Source organism: Onychomys torridus, chromosome 10, assembly GCF_903995425.1.
Source record: "Onychomys torridus chromosome 10, mOncTor1.1, whole genome shotgun sequence".
Taxonomy (NCBI): domain Eukaryota; kingdom Metazoa; phylum Chordata; class Mammalia; order Rodentia; family Cricetidae; genus Onychomys; species Onychomys torridus.
Window position 1 is genome coordinate 56,611,425 of NC_050452.1, and position 21,979 is coordinate 56,633,403.

General features: G+C 42.5%; 2 protein-coding genes across 2 annotated transcripts in view; both read right to left on the reverse strand.

Moving 5' to 3' along the window:
• Window positions 1–13,366, reverse strand: part of Anapc4 (anaphase promoting complex subunit 4) — a 31,756-nt gene extending 18,390 nt beyond the window's left edge. Inside the window, exons 1-10 of the mRNA XM_036200750.1 lie at window positions 13,045–13,366; window positions 11,592–11,697; window positions 8,204–8,336; window positions 5,780–5,854; window positions 5,638–5,664; window positions 5,501–5,545; window positions 4,858–4,942; window positions 4,112–4,216; window positions 2,605–2,688; window positions 1,532–1,618 (exon numbers count right to left, since the gene is read on the reverse strand). Of these exons, the coding sequence (XP_036056643.1) occupies window positions 1,532–1,618; window positions 2,605–2,688; window positions 4,112–4,216; window positions 4,858–4,942; window positions 5,501–5,545; window positions 5,638–5,664; window positions 5,780–5,854; window positions 8,204–8,336; window positions 11,592–11,697; window positions 13,045–13,173 (876 nt within the window). The 5' untranslated portion in view covers window positions 13,174–13,366. The remainder of the gene's footprint in view (window positions 1–1,531; window positions 1,619–2,604; window positions 2,689–4,111; window positions 4,217–4,857; window positions 4,943–5,500; window positions 5,546–5,637; window positions 5,665–5,779; window positions 5,855–8,203; window positions 8,337–11,591; window positions 11,698–13,044) is intronic.
• Window positions 13,367–20,705: 7,339 nt separating this feature from the next.
• The window catches only part of Zcchc4 (zinc finger CCHC-type containing 4), a 32,551-nt gene continuing 31,277 nt past the window's right edge, over window positions 20,706–21,979 (reverse strand). The window contains exon 11 of the mRNA XM_036200343.1: window positions 20,706–21,569. Coding sequence (XP_036056236.1) covers window positions 21,500–21,569 — 70 coding nt within the window. The 3' untranslated portion in view covers window positions 20,706–21,499. The remainder of the gene's footprint in view (window positions 21,570–21,979) is intronic.

Here is a 21,979-nt window from a genome sequence, read left to right on the forward strand (position 1 = left end):
AAGGACCCTGGTTAGTTCTTCCAAGACTGACTGTTAGAAACAGACTACCGGGCGGTGGTGGCGCACACCTATAATCCCAGCACTCGGGAGGCAGAGGCAGGCGGATCTCTGCGAGTTCGAGGCCAGCCTAGTCTCCAAAGCGAGTTCCAGGAAAGGTGCAAAGCTACACAGAGAAACCCTGTCTCAAAACACCAAAAAAAAAAAAAAAAAAAAAGGAAGGAAGGAAGGGGGGGAAGAGAGAGAGAGAAAGAAAGAGAGAAAGAGAGAGAGAGACAGACAGACAGACAGACTACCCAACCACACTGCCTGGCTTCCTTTGTTATTGTGACCCATTACACATGCTCCTTCCAAGATGCCACTGAAGGGACTCTGGCCAGCCTGAGCATGGCAAACATGTCTCTGGCAGGCCTTGCCCTCCTCCCCAGTTCCCTCTGCCTTGCTAAAAACCATTAGATCACATTCCTAAAGCTAGCCACCAAGGTCCATTCTCTTATTTGGCCACTTCCTCCTCCTTAGGTTGACTACCAACATCCAGCTATGAAAGTATTGACGTCCAGCAATCAGAAGTCCCTTCTGGCTCACCTAATTAACATGCCCAATTAACATTAAACACCTCATCCTAACACAGAGTTTCCCCTTTTACCTTTATAAACTGCCATTTTCCTATGGGCCACATCTATCTCCTCTCTATCCAGAGGCAGTCCTTTGTTGTACCTCCACCCCGACGAATACCCCTTCCCCTCTCCCTTACCCCCTTTCTGCCCTCTTCCTTGCTCCCTTCCCCTTCTCCCTCTTCCTCGATCTCCTTCCTGTCTTTGTCCCTTATCCCTGTCCTCTGTCCCTCTGGAGCAAATCTCCTTTGTGTGTCTTGGGGGTCCTGAGCTGATACGGATCCTTTCAGCTACCTGGCACAAACCCTCCTCAGTATCTGGAGAATAAACGATACTACAAACACTGAACCCTCAGAATCTAAAACTGGGAGTTAAAGCAACATCCTTTCTTGATATATTATCCAGCCTCAGTACTTTGTTATAGCAACAGAAAACTAATACAATTCTTTTTGCACACCTCCCAAAATACTGAGGTCATATCAAAGAAATAATGATCTTAGCCTTTTACAAATCAAACTAATTTTTCTTTTTTTAAAGATGTTTCATTTTAAGTTATGAGTGTGTGTGAGTGCGCGTGCACGCACATGAGTATAGGTATCCACAGAGGCCAAGACATCAGATCTCTTTGAAGCTGGAGTTACAGTTGGATGTGAGCCAACCAATGTGAACTTGGGCCCTCTACAAGAGGAGCAAATGCTCCTAACTACTGAGATATCTCTTCAGCCTGTCACCTTTTCTTTGAGGCAGGGTGTCACTCTGTAGCCCTCATCAACCTTGAACCCACGGCAAACTTGCTGTCTTGTCTTTTTGAGTGTTGGGATCGTAGCCTGAACCACCATGCCCAGTTCTGACCCTCTTATACAGCACATACAGAATGCACTCAATATTTCCACAGGAAAGTTCAGTTATTAGTACATTACCTGAACAAACTTAGTGAGACGAGAGTCCATCTGCATCAGTATTTCTTCCCATGCTTCACACATACAAGTCAGTGACAAATTTATATACTATTAATAAAAAAAAATATAGTGGGAAAAAAAAATCAAAACATTCAAGTACTCCTCTAATTCATTAAAGCTATATGAAAAAAGAAGAGCATAGCTAAGCTTTGGTAGTCACTTAGCTAAGAAACTACATTATCCAGTGATTCTTACAAATTTACAATAACACATTCCCAAGTTTGTGGTTTGGAAAACAAGTATTCTTGTGCTTTTTATATTTTATGCATACTGTCACATGCTGCTTTGTTCAGCTACTCAACAGGTCCCTAAGAAAATACCAACCTCTAGAATCTTTATCATCAAACAAAATTAAAATGTAGTAAAGCCAACAAAAGATCAGTAATTCTTTGCATGTGCTCCATCCGGATACACTGTCTAGCCTGGCCTGTGTGCTGTTCTAACGGAACATATCACAAACAGCACCACTGAGCCCAAGGTCTCAAAAATCTCTGCTACCTTAGACTCACACTGTTGAGGCTCCTGCGGCCATCAAGTTGCTAGAGGATGAGGGATGTAGAGAAGAGACAAAGCCATTCCAGCCTCGGAACACATATCTGTTTGCATGACCAACTCACTTTAAAGTGAGTTACACAATGCACAGATCTATAGAAACATCTGGATCAGCCTAGCCCAAACTGCTCACCTACAAAAGTATAAGCTAATTTAGGATGAATTTACTACAACAAAAGCTGAGTCATATGAAGACTTTTTCTACAATAATTTATCTATAAAAATTTTTAAGTTGCATTTTCATTATGAATACTTTAGAAGATTTATAGGGCTTTTCCCTTTTCTTTTGGAGGCAGTTAATAGGATTGGACAGGAGACTGTCAATTACATTTCTACTTTTGCTTTTACAAATATTGTGAGATTTGCCAATAGTACCCCTGCTGCAGATAGTTTTACAACATACACTTTTGATTGTTTTTCTTTATGGGAAGTTGGAAGCTTCCAGTAAAATGCTTAACATAAAACAGGCTGTGGATGCATACCTGTAAGAGAGCTGAAATGTGAGTGAACTTTCTGGCCATGCGTGTCACTTCGGGTAAGAAGGAATATAGCAGATTGGTTTCAAGCTACAAAATGAAACAATAAATAAAGTGACTCACAGGAGCATTTGCTTCTTTTGAAGACAAATTATTCTCACTCAGCTCAAAAACAAGCCCTTAGCTTAGATAAGGGTCTGTATCTAACTGTATACCAGAGAACTTATCAGAATTCTGTCCCATAAGCACAACACATTTGGAAACCAGTAAGTGACTACCTTGGGGTTTCCAGCTAGGGCACAGCTGGGTCATCCCTCCCTTTTGTGAAGGTACAGATGCAATAACCATAACACCACTGCGAGAAGATGTAAAATGTCCAGGGATTAATGGAGAAATTGAGTGCAAGTAAAAATAACTAAAGGATATGGATTAAAACATGACTATCAGTAGTATAAGTCATATTTCAATGAGGCTGGCTGTGATCACAGCATTTTGGATATAAGGAGAAAGAGGAAGTCAAGGTCATCTTCAGCTATATGCAATGAGTTAGAGAGAAGCCTAGGCTACATGAGATCTAATCTCAAATCTACAGCATAAAAAGAACTCTATCACAAACTTCATAGGGGAAATCACTTTATTAGAGCTCAGATACAAACTTGTTATCAACAGTTTCTCAGCCTCATAAAGGAAAGCAGATGCAAACAGTATCGGGCTCTTTGATGTTCTGAACAGAGACTCTAGGAAGGACTGCAAATACCACACTTCAAATTCCTCTGGTCCTACTTCTGATAGTTCAGACATACGTAGGTTAAAACACTGGGCCCACTTAGAAGAAATGCTTGGGAAGACTCCTTGACAAAGCAAAGCTATCATCTAACTATAGAAGCCCAGTCAGTCTCCTAGCCTATGACATAAGCCACAGTTTAAAAGAGATCTTCCCCTATCCTGAGTAATCATTTGACACACGAGGCAGAAAGCCTAGTATGACTTTCCAACTCTGCACAACACGGAGTGAGCTCCACAGTCCTGAGTGCCTGCAGTCTCATCTACAAAGGAGAGCACCACAGCACCTACCCTTTACACTGCTGTGTTTGAAGCACTCAGGGCTTGTCACATACTAAGTGACAATAAATGTAAGCTTTCATTACTAGGAGAGACAAAGTCCTAAAAAACTATTCAGTATAAAGCTAAACTGGTCAAGTAACCAATTAGTAAGGCCATAACAGACTATCAAAACAGTTTTAACTATGAAAATTAAACTGCAGTGTACAAGAATAATATTCACTACAATAGCATTCAATAAACAAGATTTAGAAATCCTAAACAGATATTTATGTTTTACTGGGTATTAGACTCCAGTGAGATGAGTAATTAAAACCTGTAAGGATGGGATGTAGCTCAATGGCAGAGAGGCTGCTCTGCACACCTGAGGCCCTGAGTTCAATTACTAGCACCAGGGGAAGAAAATCTATAAACCATGTACCTGCTACTGCTATAAGGTTCTAATACTCACCTGAAAATATGAAACTTCTGCTGTGCCACCGCCGGAAACCTCTGTGACCACCGATAAAGACTTCAAATCGCTTGATAAACACAGAGCAAGACAAGTACCGGCAATCTGCAAAAACAGTTATCACCATGCCCGATACATTTGCTATTACTGACAGGCTGCATCTGCTTACAATGGAAGCAAAAGTTCACACAAACTTTAAAAAGTAGAAATGCACAAGCCTGGTTCCTATCTATGGAGTGGCCCAAGGACACACCAACCTAAGTTGTTCAGCCTAAGTGAGAACCCTCCGTCTGTCCTCCTCCCATGAAGGGATCCACACTGAATACTGGAGAACCAACATATTCCACAGAATCTGAGATACCCTCTCCCTTCGAGTAAGAAGAGCGAGGTATGGAGAAAATGAAGACTACCACATGGGGAGACTTGTACTGAGCTTAGGGCTGCTTTCACATGCCAATCACACACTTTAACTCTTGTCCACTGCAGGCTTAAAAACCAATCAATCATAATCAAGTGGACCCATCATTCTGTGAGAGGGAAAAACTTGACTAGTTCACCAGTAGCTGCTGACTGCCACCAACACTGGAACACTAACTTCTACCTAACTAAAGTTAACCTCTCAACATTTCAACATGAACTCAAGCTGAAAACACCACCAACAAAACCAACTCCACCTGCTCTCTCCTTGTTCTGTAAGGAATCAGCTGCTGTTTTCTAAGAGAAACAGAAAATTTTGAAGAACTTACCCCTGTTACTCGGGCAATTTTGAACATTCCATAAGCATAAAGCTCAATAAATCCAGAGCTTCCTCCAAGGACAAGGATGTTCAGCCTAAGTGAGAACAATGCAGCATGCTGAGGCCCGACCTTTCTTAACCAGACAGGACTGCTCATCTGTGCATCAGCTGCACTGCACACAGCTGAACCCACAGCGAGCCCACTACTACCAAGGCCTGTAACTTTTTTTTTCTTCAAAAAGAACAACAGACTTCCAACAGCCTAAAAAACTGTGTTTACAGAAAAATTACATGGCCCCACCTTATTTCTACATCATCAGTAATGAAATGAGCCTTCTGCCAGCTAACACACAGTGCCCTCAGTTCTGTCATGAAGGGGATGAAAATATATTCTACAGGCTTTAAGAACTGGGAAAATTCAAATTAAATCTAGAAACCCCACTACTTCTATCCTCTTAAGATACACTATAACATTACTAAAATTCAGAAAAATCAGTGGCCACACAGTAGACACTGAACCTGTATGCTGTTCAGAGATTTCAATGTCAACAGTGAAGTAACATGAGGAAGAAACAGCTGTTCAAGTTCTGAAAACTCCCACAGATACAAAACATCACCTTCAAGAAATCAAACAGGATAGCTGTAAGATTTACCTGACATCTCCCAAGAGCTTAATAATTTCATCAGAATTTTCTTCACTAAAACAAAAACATAAATTGGGTCATCCTTCAACATTATCTTTCAAATAATAAAAGACCACCTTGTTTGAAAATAAGAAAGGTATACTTACCTAAATATTTTTGAAGTGTTGCTGTAACTAGAAGAAAACAGAGATAAGGTATACTCTTGAGAAGTGCATGGGAACTAGTACCATGTTAAAAGCAGAAGAGAAACGGCAAGGTTCATTCCAAAGAAATGAAACGGATACATACTTTTTCGGCAATGTGGGCAGCTTAGGCAGAAGAAGGTTGGACTCATCCTCAGCATTATAAAATGATGTTAAGACACTAAAAGGGAGGGGTCAAGCATTACACAACAGCAGAGACTTCCTTCCATTAAAAGTGCAATAAAAGGGTTTCCTAGTTTTATAACTTTACCACAGAGATACATACAAACACTGTTAGTAAGCCCATAGGAGAGCAGAAAGGGAAAATTAAGGTTTTTGTCTTGTTTTCAAAACAAACTGACAAACTGGCCTACTCACTGTACATACAGAGGAATATCAAGAAATGATTTTTGTCAGCATATGAAACATATTTATATACATTCAATATTTAGACAGACTGTGAACTTATGATTTCTGAATTTGATCTAAGAAACTAGAGTAAACAAAGTACTAAGAATAATTTAAAGCAACTGAGATGACTGTACCATTTAATGACAAGTTCTTATGGCTTATGTAGACTTGGGGATGTGGCAGTCTGGTGGTTATATAAAACTATGCCATTAATTCTGAACAGTCTACATTTTTTCCTTCTTTTTGGATTTATCTGTGTATGTGTGTTCTGTCCACATGAATGTGTGCACACCACTTGTGTGCCTGCTGCCTGAGGAGGTCAGAAGAGGGCAGCAGATCCATGGCACTGGAGTTATGGATGGTTAGGAGCCATCACGTGGATGCTGGGAACCAAACCTCTGTAAGAGCAGCAGGTGTTCTTAACTGCCAAACCACCTCTCCAGATTCCTGAAATACTCTTCACAGCTGGGATTATAGGTGTGTACCACCATGAATGGCTCAGGAATATCTCTATTGCCTTTTTTCAATTCTATCTCTAAATATAATTGGAAATAAATGGGTGAGAAAGTGAAAAAGTAGTGACCTGGAAATCATGTTTTCACCCTGGAACTCACAGTGCTAAAATCTCTCTTTAGAGACGCACTGGTTAAATAGCAGGTACCTGGGCTGGAACACAAATCACATGACATGTTCTGTTTCTCTTTCTTGTCTTCTAGAAACTCATATAACTATTTGTAATCCTTGAGTATTTGAAGATGAGTTAGTTACTTTGGCTTATCTTTAATGAATTTCAAACCTCAGGCTAAATCCTTGTCACCTGTTTCTTTTATGTCCCACTTAAGAAGGCTGCCTGTGGTGATATTTTATCTGTGTTCCCCAATAAAATTTACCTGGGGAACAGAGGAAAAAGCCAACCACTATATATAGAAATCAGGCAATGGGGCTGGGCAGTGGTGGTACATGCCTTTAATCCTAGCACTCGGGAGGCAGAGGCAGGCGGATCTTTATGAGCTCAAGGCCAGCCTGGTCTACGGAATGAGATCCAGGAAAGGCACAAAGCTACATAGAGAAACCCCGTGTTGGGGGGGGGGGGGATCAGGCAATGGCAGCACATGCCTTTAATCCTATCACTTGGGAGGCAGGGATCTGTCTGGATCTCTGTGAGTTCAAGGCCAACTGGGGAGCCAAGCCAAGATGTGGTGACACATGCCTTTAATCCCAGCACTAACCATAGTGGTCTGGAGGTCTGTACAGACAGAAAGTGACAGAGCTGGGCAGGAAGAGGAAGTGATGTAGCTGGACTGAGAGAGCAAATGAGAGAACAGACCAGAAAGGCACATAGATGTGGGTAGACCGGATGTAGCTCACTTTTGGAAGCTGCAGATTTGGTGAGGTGAGGTTAGCTGTGGCTGTTCCTATTCCTCTGATCTCTCTCAGGCTTTAACCCCAATTTCTGGCTCTGAGTTTTTTATTAACAAGACCATTTAGAGATTTGTTTATAGCTGACAATTAACATTCAAGATTTATAACTTCATTTGATAGCAATTTAGTGAAAACTAGGGGGAAAAAAGAACTACTGGGAAACAGAAACTCACATTTTCAAAAACCCTTCTGTCCCCAACATGAGCCAGTGTCACTGACGCCTTGGCCCTTCCTCACCACAACCCAGGCATTCCCTCGTCTACACAGACGATGGAAAAACTGTCCCAGGGAACAAGGGAAAGACTGGGCCAAGGACACAGAGGAACTATCAGGCTGTCTGTTCCACTGAGCACTGTTCATGCACTAAGAATGCCCATTACCACAGGACAAAGCTCCTCACAAAACAAATGGCACTCAAATAAACAAAAGTAGTAACAACTGCAACCCTCATCAAGATAATTTAAACTAAAAGCTGCAATGTACACACACAGCACTGACACTCATTTCCATTCCAAACAATGAGAATTTCAGCGGGCAGAGCCTGTAAAATGTTCACAATCCCCCAACACTTGGGAGGCTGAGAGGCAGAAGGATCTCAAGTTTGAGGGTGGCCTAGGCATACAGGAAGGACATGTCTCAGAAATAACATGAAAACAAGTTCTGAAAACTTCCCAAGTCTTCCCCCATTGTATTCTACCTGCTTTCCACGGTCACTTCCATCCAATGCATACAAGAAACTGGAGCCTCCACAGAGAAAGAGTGTAAGCTTTCAGGCTTTTCTACATCACACAAAATAATTTTCTTGGTATCAGCGAGAGCAAAGGCCAAAACTGAAAATAAAAAAAAAGTAAGAAAATAACCAGAATAAATTAGCATGGCATTTCAGAAAAGTAAACGGGCATTTCACTTATTGTCCAATTTTAATGTTTCAAATGCATTCTAATTGCCTAAAGGTTCTTTTTTGAGGGCCAGCAAGATGGCTCAGCAGGTAAAAACCCTTGTCACTAACCTGACTACCTGAGTTTAGTCCCTGGGCCCCACAGGGTGGAAGAAAGGCACTGACTCCTACAAGCTGTGCTGTTTCAACACAGGGGCCACGGCACAGGCACCCCACACATCCTAAGTAAATGTAATTAAAATCACTTTTAGCTTAGTTTTTATTTTCTGAGGCTGTAATACAATTACATGATTGCCTCTTCCCTCTCCTCCCTCCAAACCATCCCATACACCCCTCCTTCTCTCTTCTAAATCATGGCCTCTTTTTTTACTGTTAGACATACATACATACATGCACACACATACATACACACACACACATACATATTCCTAAATACATGTACAACCTGTGCAGTCTGTACAATGTTACTCGTATGTATGTTTTCAGGGCTGACCATTTGGTACTAGATAAACAATTGTGTGCTCTTCCCTGGGGAAGAGCACTTCTGCAATTCTCACATTTCTTAGCTACCTGTAGATCTTTGTGCAGGGCTGAGGCCTCCAGGGCTTTCTCCTGACCACATTAACATTTCTATTGTTGTCTTTGTTCAGCTCCTATTTAAACAGCCGTGTTGGTGAGACTTATGGGTTTTTTTTTCCATTTAGGTAATATTTTAAAAACTAAAGAGATATTTGCATATAGTTATGCTGATTGTCAAGTGTTCAAACTACATGACCTGTCTACTATCTTCCCACATATTCTACTTACTAACTTACACAACAAAGTCTCTAGACGGGGACCATCTTTCAATGAGAAATTATCTAACAGGTTCCAGGAGATTTATCTTTATTAACAAGAGATATATTGTACACACACACACCCTCCATCACAAGCCTACAAGACAGAAAGTGCTTCCATTTGCTGTTTTTTTTTTTAAGTCTTTTATTCTTTTTATTCCATCCCATGTTAAGAAGCAAGATGACCAGCTGCCAGGAACCTGCTGTGTTCTCTGACTTCAGCTGAATTATCTAAGGTAGCTCCTCTAAACCCGTGAAATGATAGATTTCTAACAAAAACATGAAATTCTGTTTATGAGACACATTTTAACACATATTTGGCTTTAATGATTTTTCCTGGAGATCCTATACTTTTAGATGAATAATAAAGTCCTCAAAATGTTACTTAAAAAAAATTTTTTTTTTCCTAAGTCTGGTGTGGTGGCTCAGTTCTGTAATCCTAACACCTTGGGGTAGGAGGAAGATTGGTGTGAGTTCAAGGCCAGCCTGGACTACAAGGTGAAACTGTATCTTAAAAAAAACAAGCAAACCTCTAATTTCAGGGTTAGAGTTACGGACTAGTAATAAAGTGCCTAGCATGTGGGAGGCTCTGAGTTTGACCCTATTTTGGGGACGGGGGACAAATTCCTTTACTGCATTTATTTTCTTATTTGTGAGTGCTTATGGGTACAAATGTGTGCACATGTGTGGAGATCAAGGACAACTTATGGGAGTCATTTCTCTTCTCTCACCATGTGGGCACTGGAGGTCAAATTCAGCTTCTGAGGCCTGGTGGCAAACACTGTGACCTACACAGAGCCACATTCCTCTGGCTTGATACACTTTATTCATCTTCTAAGAAAAGGAGTGGAGAATGAGTATGGTATTTTTAAAGCATTCCTGAACATTCTTTCTATTTTTTTTTAAATTTTTTTTTATTTTATGTGCATTGGTATTTTCCCATGGGTATTGGGTTCCCAGGGAACTAGAGTTATATACAGTTGTGAGCTGCCATGTGGGTGCTGGGAATTGAACCAGGGACCTCTGGAAAAGCAGTCAGTACTCTTAACCACTGAGTCATCTCTCCAGCCCCCTGGAAATTCTATATTTAGGAATTAATCTAAGGAGTTAATCAGACAAAGTTCTCCCACATGTTCAGAATACTTATCCACTGCCTATAAATGCTGGAAACTGGCAATAAGATAAGCATCATGGCCAAAAGATGTAAATTACACTATACAGTGGGTTAGTGTGCGGTCATTTAACATGGCACATCTGTTTCCTTTGAGCCTAAACAAAACCCACTGAAACAGTATGTATCAAGTGAATTCTGATCAAAGCACACAAATAGATTTCCACATACATATTTTATCAAGGAGTGTTGCCAAAGTGGTTCACCAAAACAGTTATGGTTAGGTGATATGCTTTTAAAGAAGTTTTAAGTACTTACTTCTATTAATCTAGAAAAAAATAAGCCAGAGGACATATTCATTTTACAAAGGCAATTTACTTTTTTTAAAAGTACCTTCAGGCTTGTTCAACCTTTTGACATGGTAACTCAATGTTGTCATCTACACAGTTCACACTGGAGAACTGTGCAATCCATTTATGAAAAATGTCTTGAGCATGGTAACAATTTTGTGTTGGGCTCCATTCATTGTTATCCACAACCCTATGTAGCCTACAGACCATAGGCTGGACGTCCTGATGAACTTCAGGATGCAGCCCACAGCACTTCACTGTTCTGACACTGTGAACAACAGCTCAAGCAACTCTCAATGTAAAACACACACACACACACACACACACACACACACACACACACAATGAATGATCAGAGTCACAGTGGATGGCCTCGGGTGTGGCAAGCTGCTTGCACCCAGAGTATTTATGAGCCTCATATTGAGTGACAAATGAATCAGGTGGAGACAGGCTATGATGGTGCTGTAGGGGCTAGTGTGTGGCACTTGGATCAAATGATGTAGGACAGAAGAGCAGAGAACCAAGCATAAGCCAAGAATATAAATGTGTTAGACTTTGAGTCTATCTGTCACAAAGCCAATAACAGACTTCCATGAAAAGAAATGTAAACATTCTAAAAAGAAAAAAAAAAATCTCAAACTAGTACTTATAATTCTAATAAAAGGTCAGGTACGTTAACCCATCTTTAATCCCAGCACTTCAGAGGCTGAGGCAGGTGGATCTCTGTAAGTTCTAGTCCCAGGACAGTCAGGGCTATACAATAAGACTATATAACAGAAACAAAATCATAACTAAAATAGACCAAGAAAAATTTATTCTTCTAAAAATCAGGCTTCCTTCTAGGATACACTTTATGAAAATGAAAAATACGTTTATAGCATTATCATTACGTTTGCCATCTGGTCTCCAGGCCAAACAGGTCACTTCTTTTCCTGTATTTTCATTTGGCGGAAAACTCCAAACTCGATGAAAACTTGCAAGTCGATGAAGTAAAACCTAAGACAAAAAGATGTAATAGCAGACACTTGCAAACTCGTTTTCAGGAATAAAATGAACCTCGATCCACAGAACAATTTTTTTAAATTACTACTTTTGAGTATTTAGCTACCCAAAGAACAAAAGACAACAGTGTCTGAATGAATAGAAGATATTTTCAAAGAAATGGGTGAACTGAGAAGGCCCAACCTAGCCCTGTACCCTAAACATTTTCATTTTCATATCATCTTTTAAAATACTTTTATGAATATTTTACCTATATGAATGTATCTGTACCACATTTGGGCAGTCGGTGCCTGAGGAGGTGAGAGGAGAACATCAGATCTCCCTGGAACTGGAGTTACTGAGTTGCAAGCAGCTATATGGGTGCTATGAACCGAACCCAGGTCATCTACAAGAACACCAGGAGCTTTTCTCCAGTCCCTTTAAGACTTACTTTTTAGAGAAGGTCAAGAAGATTGTCCAAGACAACAACAAAAGAAACAACACAAAGAGCATCAAAAGGGAGCTGAGACATGATGACAATCTTAGCCCAGGCTTTCAACTATGTCACTTTCTAGCCATGGATCTTAGAGGCAGAGTCATGGCAGACAGTGTGATCATGCAATTTGGTACACTAGGTTTCCCTGTATACCAGGATTTCCTGTACATCTTGTTTTCCATACTTGGCTGCACACACACAAATTACCTGGCTGCTGTCAGGGAAACTGACAAAAGGTGTGAGAAGGAAAGAGGCGTAGGTGAAGGTTTCCATTCAAGATGGCTGTCAGGGAAATAAACAGTAATTCTCAAGAGAAAGTTGGGTGTGCTTTGGTTATACTCGATAATGCACGTTCACATTTCTAATGTTAGAAATGCGAATTGACAATGTTCATACCCATTCTGTCGGGAATCTTGTGAGGCATCAGCCTTTAAACTTAACACTCTTTTAAATAGTTAGCTAGATGTAACCAAGATGTAAAAACTCAGGACACAAGGATTTCAATCATCAAACATCCTCCTCCGTAGCAACTTCACACACACATTTCCAGTTGGACTTGACGACAGCTCCTCTTCATTCTCCCGCTAATCTGCGTCAACTCTGGGCGGAGTCTGTGGGTCTGCTCAGATGTTGCATCCCTGGCCAAATCAATTCATGGAGACCTGGGTGTGCAGAACTTTTGAGGGCATTTGTTCTTGCCACACAGGAAATGGAAATATAAACCACGTTTGGCAGATACGGTCCTTCACACTTTCACTTAACTGCCACGATGAGATGTAGGGGCAGGGTAGACAGCTGATGCGCCATGTCTGCAAAAGGGGAAACTGAGGCTCGAGGCATGACGGACTCCTTGCCGGCTCACTTACCTCGCCTGTAGTGTTGGCCAAAGCAATGAGGTCCCGCTTGGGTGACCAGACCAGGAAAACAATCTCCTGGGGCAGCTGCTTCTCTCCCACCACCCGGAAGGATGGGAAACAGGTCGGAAAACGCAACATGGGGACTGCCCTGCAACAACGTTCAGGTGAAGGCCGCCGGAGCACCCGGCCACTAGTCTTGGCGCAGAGCCCTGCCTGCAGCGATACCTGCCACAGTCACCAACTCGGCCTACGCCTCGCCAGCGGCCTTCCCCGCCCTCTCCCTCCGCCCTCCGCGCTCAGAGGAAGCTTCCGGCGCCCACGCCAGGACGTCCTCGCGAGAGGAAGTGAGTGGCTGGGGGCGGCGCGCCGGCGGGGCGGGGCGAGCGGATGTTGCAGACTTGGGCGGGGCTTGATGGAGGGCGGGGCTGTATGGGCGGGGCGGGCGAGTGCCACAGACCAAGTTGGCCATGGCTAGAGCTGGGGTGGGCGGGGCTAGAGCGGGGATGGGCGGGGATAGAGCAGGGATGGGCGGGGATAGAGGTGCGTGGAGCGTGGCTAGGGCGCGGCTAGGGCGTGGCTAGGGCGGAGCGCGCTCTGAGGTTCCTGGGTCCGCTGCTTCGGCTAACCCAGTACCTAGCAAGCACGGAGAGCACCCCTCAGTGTGTACAAGCAGATCTATGGGAATCCTTCCTGATCTTTTCCGTGTGCTCAGAAATTCTCAGCTGTGGAGGAAGGGATTGTCACAGGTTTATGCTCTGATCAATACTCCCGATCCACATACTCCTGGAACCTCCTTTGACACCCTCTTGATAGTTTTCAGCCCTGGCTGCACAACAGAATCGGAGAGGGAAAACAAAACAAACAAACGAAAAATCCTTCCCTATCGGGCAGCATTTTAGCAAATTAAAAGAGAGTTAACCATTTTTTAAAAAGCACTAAGTGGCCAGGCGGTGGTGGCACACGCCTTTAATTCCAGCACTCGGGAGGCAGAACCAGGCGGACCTCTGTGAGTTCGAGGCCAGCCTGGGCTACCAAGTGAGTTCCAGGAAAGGCGCAAAGCTACACAGAGAAACCCTGTCTCGAAAAACAAAAAAAAAAGCACTAAGTGATTCCGATTTACAGCCAAATGTTAAAGCGCTTACACACTCCATGACACAGGACAAATAATAGTTTGATTTCTCACACTATTTACATGGGCACTTCACAACTTGTAGCAAATCCACCACAGTTAAGAGGAACCAGGGTATGGGGCTGGAGATATGCCTCAGCGGTTAAGAGCACTGACTGCTCTCCTAGAGGACCCAGGTTCAATTCTCAGCAACCACATGGCGGCTCACGGCTGTCTGCAACTCCAGTTCCAGGGGATCTGACACCCTTGCATAACATACATGCAGGCAAAACACCAATCAATGCACATGAAATAAAATAAATAAATAAATTTTTAAAAGATGAACCAGGATTTATTCTACAGCTATCTACGCAGTCATCATGTGAGTGAATGTGGACAGACACTGCCCAGGCAACCTCAATAGTCAGTATGTTGATAACAACTGCTCTGAGGGACAGTTTTAAGTATAAAGTCCATTCTGTGAGACGGGAGAGCACCCTTCTTAGCAGACTGAGTCTACATTTATCATCTGTAGTGCTTTTTTTTTTTAAACTCTGACTCCCATACTACTTCACTTGCTGTTCTTGGAAAGAAATGCAGAGCTAACTCACGTGATTCCAGTTTGACGTTCTGGGAAGAGCTCCAGAACCATAGTATTTGCATTTATAGGAAACCCCACTTATCAATGTGATTATTGTTACATATGAAACATAAACAGCACACTGCATAGTGAACAATACGTGATAATTATTAAAATGACACATTTTATTTACCCTAAGGAAGTTCCAGACTTGATAAGAAAATGTTAACAGAGGGTTGCTAAAATGGTGAAAAAATGCAAACCGAATGTCCAACCATAGGACATTTTCTTAGATACGGTAAAGCCATCCTGAAGAATTCCATTTTTATAGACATCGATTCTCCTATTTCTGAAAAGGTACATATCACTAAACATTTCCAAATATGTTTTGAGGTACGGGGTAGCTTTAGCATGTTTCATATTTCTACTTATAAGAGAATCTAACTGAAATATTAAGGGAGTTGTAACTGGCTTACTTGGGATTGTAGTTTGAGAGATACTTTTAACTTCTGTCTTCACCTGGGGCACGCAGTTACTGATAAGTGACTAGGCAGCAGTGTTTCCTTTTGCCCTCAATAAGCATGTAGGATGTTTGGGCACCCTTATTAACCCCATTTGCAGATAAAGAAACAGGTCCATCTCTGCAGGGTATTTCTCTTTGCCTCCAAATGGGGGAATCTCATCATGTTACTCAGGCAGGCTTCGAACTCCCAATCCAGCCTTGGTTTCCCAGAGTGCCTGGGATTGCCGGCATGCAAATCCATGTCCAACTAGAGGCTTAGTTCCTCAGAATGCACATCTAACATTATAGCTCTGCTAGTTTACAGAATTACAAGAAAGTGAAAACTAAGAGTCCTGGAACTTTCTAAGGGGCTAAAAGCCACCTCCTAGAGTTCTGAGATCTTCTCAATCACTCTGGTGCTATTTTCCTCAATCTTGCTGAGTTAACATTTATACTGAAAATGCCTGAAATCAAACAGCAATGACCTTATCTACACTTTATTGCAATGACCTTCTTAGCCAACCTTCACGTAATTTAACCCGAGTCTTAATGCTCCAATTAAAATTACATCAAATAAGTGAAATTGGGTTTTTCCTTTGCATTTGGCAGAAGTGTTCCTTACCCATGCAGCTCCAAGTGTGTTAGCCTCTTGTGGAACATGGTTAAGGATCTGAGGCAGAAAGCGTTCTATTACATGGCATTTGCATTCACTAAGTTGGTATTTATGTGTACTGACTAGCAGGAAAACTTATTATTCTGTATGCCAGCTTCTCGTGAATGGAGGTTTATGTGATGCAGGTTGGAATCTCTGGTCAAACTCAAGGAGGCAAGAGACTTCTGCCTTCAGTTTCTAGTTCTCACAGAGCAAGCAAGTACATCAAGCTATTCTAACACATGGAAGAATTAAATTCCCTGAAGTACATACTTAAAAATGATTTTTTTAAAGTGCATATTCACACACTCAGAGAGAGAGAGAGAGAGAGAGAGAGAGGCTGCCGCTCTCTAGCTCCATAGGAGAGGACAGAGAACATGGTAAGGAGAGGGCAGCAAATCAGGACCCTTCGTAGGCTGTTTTCTTTTTCTTTTTCTTTTCTTTTCTTTTTTTCTTTTCTTTCTTTTTTTTTTTTTTTTTTTTGAGCTGAGGATCGAACCCAGGGCCTTGCGCTTGCTAGGCAAGCACTCTACCACTGAGCTACATCCCTACCCCTAGGCTGTTTTTCATATTTGATTTTTCTACATTACACTGAAGGGGCTAGGCACCAATGAAAGGTTTTTGTGTTTGCTCTTTTAGTCCCAAAGTACAGCTGTTCGTTTTTTTATGAAGTTCAAGGCCTCGGTGCCCACCTCTCCCACAGCACAGCGGCCATGAGGCCTCTACAAACAGCCCGCATGTGGACTCTACATCCCTCCTAGAGTCGCCTTCTGAGTCCCTTTCCTCTTTTTCACTCTTCTGAAGAAGACAAAAGCAAACCCCATGCCCATCTCACTTATGTCTGCCATCCCAACGCCTCTAAAACTGGGTTCTCCTGCCCAAATTCTACTGAGCACCTACAAGGTACACGAGACAAAAGAGCAGACAAAATGGGCACTGATGTTGGAAGCCTAAATCTTCCAGAGAGAGAAAGAACATCTGCAAACAGATTCTAAGTGAAGTCTAAGCACATCTGGTGTGGTGCAGGATGCAGAGGGATTCAGGGAGGCATTGCTTAGTGCCCGGGGCTCAAGGAAGACTTCACCAAAGAAAACAGGCTTAGAGCCAAACCTGACAATCCCCTAAAACAATTCAAGCAGGAAAGGTGGTAGGGAGTATAAAGTGACTCTGGATTTCAATAACTCCTATTAATACAAGCATCAGAATTCTTTGTTAAGCTTTACTCTTTTGTGGGAGTATAACTGTGGATATGAGTGTGGAGGTCAGAGAGCAACTGGAAAGGGTTGGTTCCCTCCTTCCACCATTTGGGCTCCAACTATCAAACTCAGACTAGGCTGTGCCAATATTTTGTTTGTACTCTAGCAAATAAAGCTTGCCTGAAGATGAAAGCGCAGAGCCAGTCACTAGTTAGCCCTAGAGGCCAGGCAGTGGTGGCACACACCTTTAATTCCAGCACTGGGGAGGTGGAGACAGGGATATAAGGCAGGTGGAGACAGGATCTCTTCCTTTCGGGCTGAGGATTCAGTAGAAGTAAGAAGCCTGTCTAGTGACTGGTTCCTTTACTGATCTTTCAGCATTTACCCCAATATCTGGCTCTGAGTTTTTATTATGAAGACCAATTAGGATTCGTGCAACACTAGCAGCAAGCATCGTTATCTACTAAGCCATCTCACGTACTCTAGCATATTTTGTAATATAAGAATGAAATTTACCTGTATGATTGTGCTGGTTAATCTTTTTGTCAACTAGCCACAAGCTAGGGTCACCTTGGAAGAGGTTAACCCCAGTGGAGAGAATGCCTCCATAAGACTGGCTTGTATGGAAGTCTGTGGAGCATTTTCTTGGTTAAGGATTAACGTGGGAGAGCCCAACCTATGGTGGGCAGAGCCACTTCTGGGCAGGCGATCCTGGGTTTTCTAAGAAAGCAAACTGAGCTAGCTAGCCACAGAGAGCAAGCCAGTAAGCAGTGTTCCTCCATGGCCTCTGCTTCAGTCCCTGTCTTCAAGTTACTGCTTGAGTTTCTGCCCTAATGTGATCATCAATGAACTGTGACCTGGGACATACAAGCCCTTTGCTCCACAAGTTGTTTTTGGTCATGGTCTTCATCACAGCAATCGAAAGCAAATTAGGTTGTTATTCCTTTAAAATCCCCCCCTTTGGAATTAGAGATCTTCTACTGCTCTCTAAAGCATGTGCTTTAATTCAGATACTCCAATTTCTAGTAAGAACAACTGACCCCATTCTCAATTCACATCCTACTTCCCAGGGTCACAAATGATTAGTTTATTCTGAGAACACCAGTTATGTTCCTGAAATTAATATTCACTCAATGTAAGAACAGATTCACTAAACCATTTACTTTTAATTTTCTAAGACAGTAACTATCTTTTTAAATTTTATGTGTCTGTGTGTGTGCATGTGTGCATGTGCTCTCTCTCATACAGGGCTCTTTGCAGGAGCCAGAAAAGAATGTTGTACCCCCTGGACCTGGCGTTGTAGGCAGTTGTGAACTGCCTGATGTGGTGCTAGGAACTGAACTCAGGTCGACTGGATGAACATCAAATGCTTTTAAGTACTAAACTTGAGCCCTGAAAGTAACCTTGTCAAGCCTATTTTTATTTTTGCAGTTCTGGGAGTTAAGCCCAGGCATTACTCATACCAGACGAGTGTTCTACCACTTACTAAGCCAGATCCCTGCCCCTTATTTTATTGCTTTTATCCTGAGGCAGAGGCTGGCTAGGTTGCCCAAGTTGATCTTCAACTTCTGATCTTAACCTCTCTAACCTGGGATTACAGACATGTGTCACCATGCCACAGAGTTTTAAAAGGTACATTACTCTTGACTGTTACTAAGGCTCAGGTTCCTTAATTCTAAGATGTAATTTTTCTACATTTCAATATTTCCAAAATCAGAAAATCTAAAAACTAGTCAGAGTAATTCATGCAGCACTGTTCCTTTCCCCCAGGGAAAGCTATGATAAGATCAATGCTGAATTCTTCATATTGAGTGGACTAGGCCTAAACATAGGTACCAGCAATCTTCCCTCCTTTATGCTCTAGAATAGCCAGACTGCAGGTATATTCCACAGCACCTAGCTGAATGATGGAATTTATAACCGACATTATCTTAAAATTGAGGAATGTGGAAATAAAAATGACCACTGGCTATCAGGACCCAACTCTGCAGTGATCACAGTCCCTCGGGTATCTGAGTTTGGGAGAATCCCATAGATTGGACCACGGTGTGGTAGACACAGTGAAATCTGGCCATGTCCCTCCCGGAATGGAAACTGAGAGGTGAAGTCAGTGACCTGCAGTTCATGTCTCAGCCGTGACCTCCTGTTATCGCAGCCATGGGTGTAACGAATGACGGGGTGGAGTACACACACACACACACACACACACACACACACACACACACACACACACGAGTGTGCACAAGCCTGGGTTTTACCAAAGGAAACCAAACAGAAAAGAGAACACAAAACGCAAGGAATCAAAGAAGAGTTTCTTGAAGCTTATTAAGTCCCAGAGCTTAACTAGCCTTAAAACTAACAAACACAGTTGGGGATGTAGCTCAGTGGAAGAGCGCTTGCCTAGCAAGCGCAAGGCCCTGGGTTCGGTCCTCAGCTCTGGGAAAAAAAAAAATGTCCAAAAACAAACACACGCAAAAATCTTTTTTATTGTTGTTGGTGGTGTATGCATACATGTGTACACATGGATGTGGGGAATGTGTGCCACAGCTATGTGTGGAAGTCAGTACTCGCCCTCCACTGTGTTTTGAATCAGGGTCTCTCTTATTTCTGCTACTGCCCTGGTACCACAGGCTAGCTCCCCAGAGCTTCTGGCCATTTGTCTGGCTCTGCCTCCCAGATTGCTGTAGGAGTACTGGGTTATACATCCAGTTTTCTCCATGGTTTCCAGGGACGGAAGTCGCATCAGCAGGCTTGCATCCCAAGCACTTTCAAGCACTGAACCATCGACTTGTCTTTTCATGTCACCTGATGTTTACCACTATCATTCTGATCTGCCCCATGCTTAAACATCTCACAGAACACATCCAACAGTCCTGGCTTACGGGGAGTAGGTAAGTGCCCACAGGGCTCCAGCTAACACCAAGCCAAGAGGCTTCACTAAGAACTCCTGAGCAGCTGTTTGGAATCAGGAGAAAAGTCATTATGCAAATTAAGCCATTTACAACTATTCAGTCTTAAAGAGATAAAGCCAGGTACCTGGCAGAGACATGGAGCAATGAACTGCTTGTTTTAGGAGATGGAACCACTCTCTTCAGTGCTAGGCAACTGGGCCAAAAGACGACCATCTGGCTCTGTGGTCACACAGTTCACTGACTGCAGAAAACTGAGAGCGGGCACATGTGTCTTGTTCAGTCACAAAGCAAAGCTGACATAAATGAGATGCTCCCAGTGCGAACAGAGAGGGGTCTGACCAAGACCATACAGGAAGTGTTCCTCAACCAGGAGCGAGGGGTTACTCACTATCCTGCCTTCGGGTACCAACTCCTCTCGCAAAGAGGTAAACTTAGCACAGGCTCGGACACTGAAATGGCAGGGCAATCCCAGCCCTACACATGCATCCAACATCTGAGTGGCTGCATACCATCAGAAGACACCTGCAGCAGTGAGCGGCACGAGGCACCAAGCCTGGTGACGTCAGTCAGTCCCCAGAACCCACACGGTGGACAGAACAGACTCTCACCAGTTATCCTCTGACTTGCACATGACTGCTGAGGCATACACTGGTCCACACGGGCACACATCCACTATACCAATCAGTAAATGTAAATAGTAATAAAGACAACTGGGAAAAGTACTGAAAAAATAAAGATTTAATAATAAAACCACAATTACAATCTTCTTACGCTTACAGTGCTTTAATAACAATTTATCCCATCATCTTCAGATCCAATCTTGCAATAAATTATGTACCATACTTTTTGTTGAAAGAGTCTGGGCACGTCCAACCTTTTGACATTGCAACACAACATGATCTACAAAGTTCCCACTCAAGGACTGTGTCACTGAATTATGAAAAAAGTCACACAGTCTCATAATGTTTAAATGTGTTTATGAGTCTGTGTTGGTGACATTCATAGCTATTCTGGGGCACACGCGGCCCATGGACCATGGGCTGGACGTGCCTTAATGTATGGCTTGGTCAGTTAACAAAAGTGTTTCATATATAAATTAAAACAAAAGTCTGACTATAGATTTCCATTTGCATTAATATCTAGTATTATATGTAAATATATGCTGTATGCCCATTTTTCAGACAAAAGAAGCCAAAACAAAGACTGATGGGATTTAAAGAGTGGAGAAAGCAGGCAGACAGAGCCAGGGAACCTGCTGAGGGCAGAAAGCTCCCAGGTCTGCAGAGGCAGCTGAAGGGACTCGAAGCCAGCAAATGCCACCTGCCTATTACGGAGCTCAGAAAGGTGCACACCTCAGAAAGCAGTTGGATTTAAGTCCGGTGTGGTACTTGGAGAAAATGGCATCAAAGGTTGGACTATAAATCTCCCTTATTCTCAAGTCAGTGGACATTTAAGAGCAAGGATATTGATGGGCTTTTCCTTTCTCGTCTTTCTTCTTGGAGCAGATGTGTGATTCATGGATTGTCCTTTAGTGGCTCCGTTTTTATCTTATTTCTTTTTCTTTGCTTCTGCCTTCTGACAGCCCTGAAAAGCAAGGTACTAAATTATTTTATGGAAGGAGCACAGTGACTTATGTAATTATGCTGAAGTTTAATTAACTAGCTAACCAAATAGGGAACTAGAAGACATGGAAGAATTTCCCGTGTAGTAAGCATAAATCCTTGGTGTCCTAACCATGACGACGAGGAAATAGACCGAGGCCTGATCAAGCAAAATGTTTCCGAAGACATTTCTTTAAAAGATGGTTACTACAGATTTAGAACGAGCTATTCAGGACAGCCATGCCACAGAAGTGAGCAGCCACACCAATGGGCTTGTCTCTTTGCTACATTTATATTGCTCGACTCAGCACTTCCATTTCCAAATCCCTGAATTACATTTTTTTTTTTTTTTTTAAAGAAAGGGATTAATACATGCGGCAGTCAGCAGGGGCA